Source organism: Taudactylus pleione, unplaced genomic scaffold (assembly GCF_031769625.1).
Source record: "Taudactylus pleione unplaced genomic scaffold, aTauple2 ptg001619l, whole genome shotgun sequence".
Classification (NCBI taxonomy): domain Eukaryota; kingdom Metazoa; phylum Chordata; class Amphibia; order Anura; family Myobatrachidae; genus Taudactylus; species Taudactylus pleione.
The window spans coordinates 1071927-1084809 of record NW_028286016.1 but is presented as its reverse complement, the minus strand read 5'-3'; the positions used below and the strand labels follow the sequence as shown (position 1 = coordinate 1084809).

At 45.6% G+C, this 12883-nt stretch overlaps 1 protein-coding gene across 1 annotated transcript in view; it reads right to left on the bottom strand.

Annotated features, from left to right (window-relative positions):
* LOC148442101 (acid-sensing ion channel 1C-like) overlaps positions 1–12883 on the bottom strand; it is a gene marked incomplete at its 3' end in the record, with an annotated part of 595053 nt that overhangs the window by 34479 nt on the left and 547691 nt on the right. The window contains exons 7-8 of the mRNA XM_088464233.1: positions 4500–4591; positions 4311–4390 (exon numbers count right to left, since the gene is read on the bottom strand). Coding sequence (XP_088320359.1) covers positions 4311–4390; positions 4500–4591 — 172 coding nt within the window. The remainder of the gene's footprint in view (positions 1–4310; positions 4391–4499; positions 4592–12883) is intronic.

The window sequence follows — 12883 nt, the reverse complement described above, 5'->3', positions numbered from 1 at the left end:
GAAGTGGATCAGATATATTGTGACCACAGTAGATGGAGAGGTACTGGAGGTTTACCAAGGAGTGGTCACTGAGGACTGTGGAGACTATGCAGCAGTATGTCATCAATCCTGAATCCTACAAGAATAAGTTCTGATACATAACACCCGTGAACAGTTCACCACCCAGCCAAAGCAGTATATGGTAAAGCGGGTGATGGGATCTAGTGCCACAACCTGGGACACACCATTCAAATAGAGGTACCAAGAGCAGTTCTACTGCAGGTGGACCTCAGAGGTGAAAGAGTGAGTGCTAGATTGGGAGCCACCCACCTTGAAGGTGGCCGCCAAGCTAGAATACAAATATGTATCATTTAGGTTACAAGGGTAAAAGCGGCTGACCAGAAGCCAACACCATAGGACTGTACAAACAGGGAGACACCCCTATTCCTCTAATGGCACCCAAAACAAGTATCGACCAAACCAGGTGCCTTTGGCCAGAAATGGCTATGTCCTGTCCCTAGGAGTTATCAGATAACACCGGAGCCCATACTGGACAATAAGTGCCATGGCTGTGGGAAAATTGGACATCTAAGGATGAACTGTTACACACCCCAGACTCGTGCCCCAAATTGAAGTGCTGGAGCTCAGCTTGCTTGCGTGTGGAGGGGAGCCCAAACAGATTGTTCCCAGTCCAATCAGTCTGATGGAGTGTAGTGGTAAAAAGGAGGACTCTGCAGAGAGAGTCATCTGCATGGACAAAGGGCCATCACAAAACAAGTGGAGACACCTGATTTCAGTCCAAGTGGATTCCTGCATGGAGAAGGACTGGAAGACTCTGAGGCTTCTATCACCGTAGTGAGCTGCCACTTGTTGATCTTGCTGCAGTATTGTAGGATCTCACTTTCAAAGTGACCATTGTAGATACAAAGAACTGAAAGGTACCCGTTGTATGAAATTATTACAGAATATAGGGCTAAAAAGTACAGTCCATGTAGGAATTGGGATGCAATGGTGTAACTTTAGTCCCATACACAATTCTTGTTTCTTTACATTCCTCCCCTACTTTTTAGTCCATGTTCAGTGGAAAAGGAGGATGGCCAGATAGATCCCTGGGTAAGTCAAGGTTTGGGGCCTGGTTCTTGTTGTCGAATCAAGCTGACCGAATTTCCATGGTTTCTACCCTGTTTGTGGGAAATGGTCCAGTTATAAGTTTGCAGTGCCAAGCTGCACCTTAGAAACCATCCATAATTACCAGGGTATGAAGTAATTACAGAACATGAGGCTAAAAACTACAGTCCATGTAGGGATTGGAATAAGGTGGTGTAACTTTTACCCCATACACAATTCCTGTTTCTTTACAGGGACAAACTGTTTACATTTTGCAGAATGCCCTTTTGCTTTTTGTGCCAGCCACATTCCAGAGGGTTGTGTAACACTGTTTGGGTGATCTTAATCTTGACTCCATACTGATCTACCTTCATGACATTATCATCTTTACTCCCACCTTGAGAAACACCTGAACTGCTTAGTTGTGGTGCTACAGCGACTGGAGCAGTATTGGTTAAAGTGAAGCCTGAAAGTGACTAAATGGAGTCTGGAATGTCTATTACACCTGCTATCGGAACACAGGGTTCATCCAACATCTGTCAAGTTGAAGGCCATACAGAATTAGGAAACACCTAGGATACTATCAACTGTTCATCCATTGTTTTGCTAAGATAGCTGGACTTCTCATGAACTATTGTGGGGAGACCCTGCCAAAAACAAGATATATATGTGGTGAAATGGGGGCTGAAGAAAGAAGAGGCTTTTAACCCAGCTGAAGCAAGAACTGACACGGGCCCCAATCCTGACCTACAATATGCAGACTTTGATAAACATTTTGTTTTGTACACTGACGGTAGTTTACATGGCCTGGGAGCCATGTTGACCCAACAGGAAGGATATAATAAAGTTATAGCCTATGGAAGTTGGAGTATCTGGGAATCTGAAAGGAATTTAGAGAATTATAGTTCTATAAAGTTAGAAGAACCGGCTATGGTGTGGATAGTAACAGAAAAATTTGGTAAATATTAAACCAGGACAGTGTTTGTAGTAGTGACTGATAACCCATTTTCCTATCTGCATACCACCAAATTGGGGACTCTGAAACAACGTTTGACTGCCCAACTGGCTAAATATCATTTCAAAATATGCCATTCTTTGGGTAATTATAATCAGAATAAGGATGTGTTGTCTTGATTTCCCACCAAAGTTCCTCAGGGAGATAAGGAGTGGGAGGAGGTTGAAATCTCAGATCTCACCTGGTTTATATGACCATCAGGTCAGAAGGAGTTGAACACATAGCTATAGTCAAGACAATGACAGAGTTTTTCCAGGAGCAAGCTGAAGATCCAGACATAACCCAGATAGGACAATAGAATATAGAGGGGCATTCATTATTATGACATTGTAATTGACCAAGAAGGAGTGTTGGGTTAAAGGGGCTATCTCCCCCATTAATGTCAACTGGACTGGCAGATTGTGTTGTCCATGGTGGCCGCCCGGATGGTGGTTGAGGGCGCTCATCAAAAAGGTGTTTATTTTGGGAAGAATAAAACCTACTATTGACTGAGATACAGTTATTCTATTAAGGTCTATTCTCATTAATGAAGGAAGTTTGCTGAACATGTTCAAAATGTGGAGTGACCAAGGCGACATAGCAACGAGTAGAAATACAGACCATCGTGACAGAGACCACTGGAAATCTTGTGTTAGTGCACACATTCCTTGACTACTTTGTTGATATTCTGGGTTGTTAATTCGGCTACTGCTAGATAGGGCCTGTGTTTAGAACAAGCCACCTAGTTGTGTTTCAGAGGGGTGGAACACAGTATTCGTAAGTCTAGGTAGTAGTGTGGCAGGGTGCATTTTCAGGTGGAGCCAAGATTGTCGAGCAAGCTGACAAGAACTGGAATAGTGAGCAACCAATCTGTGTTGTCCAGTCTTTCCCCTCCCTTTTCTCCTGAGAGTGAAACCTGCTGCACACCCTTGACTTTTGGCAAAACACAAGTGGAGTAACAGAGTGACTAAGTCTTTGGGCTCAATGATGATCATTCACCCGCAGAGTTAGACTCACGGTCACACCTAGTGAACATATTTTGTTCCAGAGCAGTGAAGGCCCCCCCTTCTAATCGGGTTAACCCCTAGCCTCCCTCAACATCATGGATAAGCCTTGCTGACCTTGCCTGGACATCTTTTTTGTATATTCTAGTCCCTACAGTATTTTATCTAAATTGATATAAGTTTTCTGACTTCACTGAACAAATAAGGTGCCAAAATCTCTACCCAACACTCCGCAGATTATTTAGAATGTTTTGCAGTTCTTTCAGATGCTATAAGATACAGTATGGCTCCTCTATGCTGACCGCTGACCTCATTTTCTGCAGATTGTACTCCACCACCTAATCCTGCTGTATACAATGCAAAGTGAGGGAAATATAACAATTTATTTTGCTGCTAATACAATATTTTCTTTTCAAATACTGTCTGTGCCTTGACATGCATACCTCCCAACATATAGAGGCTGGAAGGAGTGACCGTATGCACATGGCTCTGTTGTGCATCAAAAAAGCGGCATAGCCTTGTGGTAAGGGGGCATACTCTTGTGCCATGCGCCCATTTCAAACACTCTGGAGGTGTGCCCAGTGCTCCCGGAGAAGCCGGGCTGCCCCTAGGCTCTCCCTCGCACTGTGAAGACACTGAGTATGTGATTGGCATCTATTCATCCGCTGCTCTGCTACTGTATGAGAGCGTGCTCCCTCAAAATACCCCCCACACAGGGCACTGCAGCCTATGGGGGGGATGACGGGGCACATCCCACCCATAGGCTGCAGTGCCCTGTATGGGACATTTGGCGATACATAGCACATTTACGGTAAGAACTTGTTTGATTTGAATGTAATTCCTCTATGTAGCCCTGAGGAAAGGGCGCTGTGCCATCCTGAATAACTGACAGATGGGTGACATGTATATTGCTGCTGCGTTATACAATATCTGTATTGCTTCCTACATTTTGGATCATAAACCATCACTTTGATATAGAATCAATGAGTTAAGCATTTGTTTCTCATGGAGACATAACTGTGTAGGTTACTGGATGAATGAAGGTGCTGGGGTGTTTGCCATATTTGTTCATAGTGCCGGATTAGCAAGAAGAATGGAGAACCATGGGCTGTACATAGGTTTTCTGTCTCCTGTCCAATGTTCCTGTATAGTGAATATCTTGTGTCTATCTGCCATATATCTTGTATTACTGATGTGTTTATACTTCCCAGTCTTTAAGGTCTCACCTCGTACAGATAATCGAAGATCTCCATGATAGTGAGGATACTGGCTCCAATAAACAGACCCATCTGACCTCCGATGTCACCTGGATAGAGACACAATCTAATTTTATCAAGTGATACAATAAGATGTGTTTACTCAAAAATTGGGGGTTAGAAAATGTATTCGTGTATATGGACACAGCTATCCCTTACCCAGCAACCCCGCCACTTCATACGCTGCCTTCTGCTCAATCGTCTCATAGTTCAGAGCTTCAAAAAAAATGTCCAAAACCAAAACATTTTCCCTGAAAAAGACACAATCATTGAGAGTTAGTGACAGTCATCTGTGAGCTAGGGTAGCCAGCACTGTGCTCCATATAATCATCTGTGAGCTAGGATAGTCAGCACTGTGCTCCATATAATCACCTGTGAGCTAGGATAGTCAGCCATGTGCTACATAATCATCTGTGAGCTAGGGTAGTCAACACTGTGCTCCATATAATCATCTGTGAGCTAGGGTAGCCAGCACTGTGCTCCATATAATCATCTGTGAGCTAGGGTAGCCTGCACTGTGCTCCATATAATCATCTGTGAGCTAGGGTAGCCTGCACTGTGCTCCATATAATCATCTGTGAGCTAGGGTAGCCTGCACTGTGCTCCATATAATCATCTGTGAGCTAGGGTAGCCAGCACTGTGCTCCATATATTCATCTGTGAGATAGGGTAGCCAGCACTGTGCTCCATATAGTCATCTGTGAGCTAGGGTAGCCAGCACAGTGCTACATAATCATGTGTGAGCTAGGATAGTCAGCCATGTGCTACATAATCATCTGTGAGCTAGGGTAGCCAGCACTGTGCTCCATATAGTCATCTGTGAGCTAGGGTAGCCAGCACTGTGCTACATATAATCATCTGTGAGCTAGGGTAGTCAGCCATGTGCTACATAATCATCTGTGAGCTAGGGTAGTAAGCCATGTACTACATATAATCATCTGTGAACTAGGGTAGTCAGCACTATGCTCCATATAATCATCTGTGAGCTAGGGTAGTCAGCCATGTGCTCCATATAATCATCTGTGAGCTAGGATAGTCAGCCATGTGCTACATAATCATCTATGAGCTTGGGTAGCCAGCACTGTGCTCCATATAATCAACTGTGAGCTAGGATAATCAGCCATGTGCTCCATATAATCATCTGTGAACTAGGGTAGCCAGCACTGTGCTCCATATAATCATCTGTGAGCTAGGGTAGCCAGCACTGTGCTCCATATAATCATCTGTGAGCTAGGGTAGCCTGCACTGTGCTAAATATAAACATCTGTGAGCTAGGGAAGTCAGCCATGTGCTACATAATCATCTGTGAGCTAGGGTAGTAAGCCATGTACTACATAATCATCTGTGATCTAGGAGAGTCAGCCATGTGCTCCATATAATCATCTGTGAACTAGGGTAGTCAGCACTATGCTCCATATAATCATCTGTGAGCTAGGGTAGCCAGCCATGTGCTCCATATAATCATCTGTGAGCTAGGGTAGCCAGCACTGTGCTCCATATAATCATCTGTGACCTAGGATAGTCAGCCATGTGCTCCATATAATCATCTGTGAGCTACGATAGTCAGCCATGTGCTACATAATCATCTGTGAGCTTGGGTAGCCAGCACTGTGCTCCATATAATCAACTGTGAGCTAGGATAATCAGCCATGTGCTCCATATAATCATCTGTGAACTAGGGTAGCCAGCACTGTGCTCCATATAATCATCTGTGAGCTTGGGTAGCCAGCACTGTGCTCCATATAATCATCTGTGAGCTAGGGTAGCTAGCACTGTGCTCCATATAATCATCTGTGAGCTAGGGTAGCCAGCACTGTGCTCCATATAATCATCTGTGAGCTAGGGTAGCCTGCACAGTGCTCCATATAGTCATCTGTGAGCTAGGGTAGCCAGCACTGTGCTCCATATAATCATCTGTGAGCAAGGGTAGCCAGCACTGTGCTCCATATAATCATCTGTGAGCTAGGGTAGCCTGCACTGTGCTACATATAATCATCTGTGAGCTAGGGTAGTCAGCCATGTGCTACATAATCATCTGTGAGCTAGGGTAGCCTGCACTGTGCTACATATAATCATCTGTGAGCTAGGGTAGTCAGCCATGTGCTACATAATCATCTGTGAGCTAGGGTAGTAAGCCATGTGCTACATAATCATCTGTGATCTAGGAGAGTCAGCCATGTGCTCCATATAATCATCTGTGAACTAGGGTAGTCAGCACTATGCTCCATATAATCATCTGTGAGCTAGGGTAGCCAGCCATGTGCTCCATATAATCATCTGTGAGCTAGGGTAGCCAGCACTGTGCTCCATATAATCATCTGTGAACAAGGGTAACCACCACTGTGCTCCATATAATCATCTGTGAGCTAGGATAGTCAGCCATGTGCTCCATATAATCATCTGTGAGCTAGGGTAGCCAGCACTGTGCTCCATATAATCATCTGTGAGCTAAGGTAGTCAGCACTGTGCTCCATATAATCATCTGTGAGCTAGGGTAGCCAGCACTGTGCTCCATATAATCATCTGTGAGCAAGGGTAGCCAGCACTGTGCTCCATATAATCATCTGTGAGCTAGGGTAACCAGCACTGTGTTCCATATAATCATCTGTGAGCTAGAGTAGTCATGCATGTGCTACATAATCATCTGTGAGCTAGGGTAGTCATCCATGTGCTCCATATAATCATCTGTGAACTAGGGTAACCAGCACTGTGCTCCATATAATCATCTGTGAACTAGGGTAGCCAGCACTGTGCTCCATATAATCATCTGTGAGCTAGGGTAGCCAGCACTGTGCTCCATATAATCATCTGTGAGCTAGAGTAGCCAGCACTGTGCTCCATATAATCATCGGTGAGCTAGGGTAGCCAGCAGTGTGCTCCATATAATCATCGGTGAGCTAGCGTAGCCAGCACTGTGCTCCATATAATCATATGTGAGCTAGGGTAGCCAGCACTGTGCTCCATAAAGTCATCTGTGAGCTAGGGTAGCCAGCACTGTGCTCCATATAATCATCTGTGAGCTAGGGTAGCCAGCACTGTGCTCCATATAATCATCTGTGAGCTAGGGTAACCAGCACTGTGCTCCATATAATCATCTGTGAACTAGAGTAGTCAGCACTGTGCCCCATATAGTCATCTGTGAGCTAGGGTAGCCAGCACTGTGCTCCATATAATCATCTGTGAGCTAGGGTAGTCAGCACTGTGCTCCATATAATCATCTGTGAGCTAGGGTAACCAGCACTGTGCTCCATATAGTCTTCTGTGAGCTAGGCTTGCCAGCACTGTGCTCCATATAATCATCTGTGAGCTAGGGTAACCAGCACTGTGCTCCATATAATCATCTGTGAACTAGAGTAGTCAGCACTGTGCCCCATATAGTCATCTGTTAGCTAGGGTAGCCAGCACTGTGCTCCATATAATCATCTGTGAGCTAGGGTAGTCAGCACTGTGCTCCATATAATCATCTGTGAGCTAGGGTAACCAGCACTGTGCTCCATATAGTCTTCTGTGAGCTAGGCTTGCCAGCACTGTGCTCCATATAATCATCTGTGAGCAAGGGTAGCCAGCACTGTGCTCCATATAATCATCTGTGTGCTAGGGTAACCAGCACTGTGTTCCATATAATCATCTGTGAACAAGGGTAGCCAGCACTCTGCTCCATATATTCATTTGTGAGCTAGGGTAGCCAGCACTGTGCTCCATATAATCATCTGTGAGCTAGGGTAGCCAGCACTGTGCTCCATATAATCATCTGTGAGCTAGGGTAGTCAGCCATGTGCTACATAATCATCTGTGAGCTAGGGTAGTAAGCCATGTACTACATATAATCATCTGTGAACTAGGGTAACCAGCACTGTGCTCCATATAATCATCTGTGAACTAGGGTAGCCAGCACTGTGCTCCATATAATCATCTGTGAGCTAGGGTAGCCAGCACTGTGCTCCATATAATCATCTGTGAGCTAGAGTAGCCAGCACTGTGCTCCATATAATCATCGGTGAGTTGGGTAGCCAGCAGTGTGCTCCATATAATCATCGGTGAGCTAGGGTAGCCGGCACTGTGCTCCATATAATCATATGTGAGCTAGGGTAGCCAGCACTGTGCTCCATATAGTCATCTGTGAGCTAGGGTAGCCAGCACTGTGCTCCATATAATCATCTGTGAGCTAGGGTAGCCAGCACTGTGTTCCATATAATCATCTGTGATCTAGGAGAGTCAGCCATGTGCTCCATATAATCATCTGTGAACTAGGGTAGTCAGCACTATGCTCCATATAATCATCTGTGAGCTAGGGTAGCCAGCCATGTGCTCCATATAATCATCTGTGAGCTAAGGTAGCCAGCACTGTGCTCCATATAATCATCTGTGACCTAGGATAGTCAGCCATGTGCTCCATATAATCATCTGTGAGCTAGGATAGTCAGCCATGTGCTACATAATCATCTGTGAGCTAGGGTAGCCAGCACTGTGCTCCATATAATCAACTGTGAGCTAGGATAATCAGCCATGTGCTACATAATCATCTGTGAGCTAGGGTAGCCAGCACTGTGCTCCATCTAGTCATCTGTGAGCTAGGGTAGCCAGCACTGGGCTAAATATAATCATCTGTGAGCTAGGGTAGTCAGCCATGTGCAACATAATCATCTGTGATCTAGGAGAGTCAGCCATGTGCTCCATATAATCATCTGTGAGCAAGGATAGTCAGTCATGTGCTACATAATCATCTGTGAGCTAGGGTAGCCAGCACTGTGCTCCATATAATCATCTGTGACCTAGGATAGTCAGCCATGTGCTCCATATAATCATCTGTGAGCTAGGATAGTCAGCCATGTGCTACATAATCATCTGTGAGCTTGGGTAGCCAGCACTGTGCTCCATATAATCAACTGTGAGCTAGGATAATCAGCCATGTGCTCCATATAATCATCTGTGAACTAGGGTAGCCAGCACTGTGCTCCATATAATCATCTGTGAGCTAGGGTAGCCAGCACTGTGCTCCATATAATCATCTGTGAGCTAGGGTAGCTAGCACTGTGCTCCATATAATCATCTGTGAGCTAGGGTAGCCAGCACTGTGCTCCATATAATCATCTGTGAGCTAGGGTAGCCAGCACAGTGCTCCATATAGTCATCTGTGAGCTAGGGTAGCCAGCACTGTGCTCCATATAATCATCTGTGAGCTAGGGTAGCCAGCACTGTGCTCCATATAATCATCTGTGAGCTAGGGTAGCCAGCACTGTGCTCCATATATTCATCTGTGAGCTAGGGTAGCCAGCACTGTGCTCCATATAGTCATCTGTGAGCTAGGGAAGCCAGCATTGTGCTACATAATCATCTGTGAGCTAGGATAGTCAGCCATGTGCTACATAATCATCTGTGAGCTAGGGTAGTCAGCACTGTGCTCCATTTTGTCATCTGTGAGTTAGGGTAGCCAGCACTGTGCTCCATATAATCATCTGTGAGCTAGGGTAGCCAGCACAGTGCTCCATATAGTCATCTGTGAGCTAGGGTAGGCAGCACTGTGCTCCATATAATCATCTGTGAGCAAGGGTAGTCAGCCATGTGCTACATAATCATCTGTGAGCTAGGGTAGCCAGCACTGTGCTCCATATAATCATCTGTGAGCTAGGCTAGTCAGCCATGTGCTCCATACAATCGTCTGTTAGCTAAGGTAGTCAGCACTGGGCTCCATATAATCATCTGTGAGCTAGGGTAGCCAGCACTGTGCTCCATATAATCATCTGTGAGCTAGGGTAGTCAGCACTGTGCTCCATATAATCATCTGTGAGCTAGGGTAGTCAGCACTGTGCTCCATATAATCATCTGTGAGCTAGGGTAGCCAGCACTGTGCTCCATATAATCATCTGTGAGCTAGGGTAGTCAGCCATGTGCTACATAATCATCTGTGAGCTAGGGTAGTCAGCCATGTGCTCCATATAATCATCTGTGAACTAGGGTAACCAGCACTGTGCTCCATATAATCATCTGTGAACTAGGGTAGCCAGCACTGTGCTCCATATAATCATCTGTGAGCTAGGGATGCCAGCACTGTGCTCCATATAGTCATCTGTGAGCTAGGGTAGCCAGCACTGTGCTCCATATAATCATCGTTGAGCTAGGGTAGCCAGCACTGTGCTCCATATAATCATCGGTGAGCTAGGGTAGCCAGCACTGTGCTCCATATAATCATCGGTGAGCTAGGGTAGCCAGCACTGTGCTCCATATAATCATCTGTGAGCTAGGGTAGTCAGTGATGTGCTACATAATCATCTGTGAGCTAGGGTAGCCAGCACTGTGCTCCATATAATCATTTGTGAACTATGGTAGCCAGCACTGTGCTCCATATAATCATCTGTGAGCTAGGGTAGTCAGCCATGTGCTCCATAATCATCTGTGAGCTACGGTAGCCAGCCATGTGCTCCATATAATCATCTGTGAACAAGGGTAGCCAGCACTCTGCTCCATATATTCATCTGTGAGCTAGGGTAGCCAGCACTGTGCTCCATATAATCATCTGTGAGCTAGGGTAGCCAGCACTGTGCTCCATATAATCATCTGTGACCTAGGATAGTCAGCCATGTGCTCCATATAATCATCTGTGAGCTAGGATAGTCAGCCATGTGCTCCATATAATCATCTGTGAGCTAGGTTAGCCAGCACTGTGCTCCATATAATCATCTGTGAGTTAGGGTAGCCAGAACTGTGCTCCATATAATCATCTGTGAGCTAGGGTAGCTAGCACTGTGCTCCATATAATCATCTGTGAGCTAGGGTAGCTAGCACTGTGCTCCATATAATCATCTGTGAGCTAGGGTAGCCAGCACAGTGCTCCATATAGTCATCTGTGAGCTAGGGTAGCCAGCACTGTGCTCCATATAATCATCTGTGAGCTAGGGTAGCCAGCACTGTGCTCCATATAATCATCTGTGAGCTAGGGTAGCCTGCACTGTGCTACATATAATCATCTGTGAGCTAGGGTAGTCAGCCATGTGCTACATAATCATCTGTGAGCTAGGGTAGTAAGCCATGTGCTACATAATCATCTGTGATCTAGGAGAGTCAGCCATGTGCTCCATATAATCATCTGTGAACTAGGGTAGTCAGCACCATGCTCCATATAATCATCTGTGAGCTAGGGTAGCCAGCCATGTGCTCCATATAATCATCTGTGAGCTAGGGTAGCCAGCACTGTGCTCCATATAATCATCTGTGAACAAGGGTAACCAGCACTGTGCTCCATATAATCATCTGTGAGCTAGGATAGTCAGCCATGTGCTCCATATAATCATCTGTGAGCTAAGGTAGCCAGCACTGTGCTCCATATAATCATCTGTGACCTAGGATAGTCAGCCATGTGCTCCATATAATCATCTGTGAGCTAGGATAGTCAGCCATGTGCTACATAATCATCTGTGAGCTAGGGTAGCCAGCACTGTGCTCCATATAATCAACTGTGAGCTAGGATAATCAGCCATGTGCTACATAATCATCTGTGAGCTAGGGTAGCCAGCACTGTGCTCCATCTAGTCATCTGTGAGCTAGGGTAGCCAGCACTGGGCTAAATATAATCATCTGTGAGCTAGGGTAGTCAGCCATGTGCAACATAATCATCTGTGATCTAGGAGAGTCAGCCATGTGCTCCATATAATCATCTGTGAGCAAGGATAGTCAGTCATGTGCTACATAATCATCTGTGAGCTAGGGTAGCCAGCACTGTGCTCCATATAATCATCTGTGAGTTAGTGTAGCCAGCACTGTGCTCCATATAATCATCTGTGAACTAGGGTAGTCAGCACTATGCTCCATATAATCATCTGTGAGCTAGGGTAGCCAGCCATGTGCTCCATATAATCATCTGAGAACAAGGGTAACCAGCACTGTGCTCCATATAATCATCTGTGAACTAGGGTAGCCAGCACTGTGCTCCATATAATCATCTGTGAGCTAGGGCAGCCAGCACTGTGCTCCATATAATCATCTGTGAGCTAGGGTAGCCAGAACTGTGCTCCATATAATCATCTGTGAGCTAGGGTAGCCAGCACTGTGCTCCATATAATCATCTGTGAGCTAGGGTAGTCAGCACTGTGCTCCATATAATCATCTGTGAGCTAGGGTAGCCAGCACTGTGCTCCATATAATCATCTGTGAGCTAGGGTAGCCAGCACTGTGCTCCATATAATCATCTGTGAGCTAAGGTAGTCAGCACTGTGCTCCATATAATCATCTGTGAGCTAGGGTAGCCAGCACTGTGCTCCATATAATCATCTGTGAGCAAGGGTAGCCAGCACTGTGCTCCATATAATCATCTGTGAGCTAGGGTAACCAGCACTGTGTTCCATATAATCATCTGTGAGCTAGGGTAGTCATGCATGTGCTACATAATCATCTGTGAGCTAGGGTAGTCATCCATGTGCTCCATATAATCATCTGTGAACTAGGGTAACCAGCACTGTGCTCCATATAATCATCTGTGAACTAGGGTAGCCAGCACTGTGCTCCATATAATCATCTGTGAGCTAGGGTAGCCAGCACTGTGCTCCATA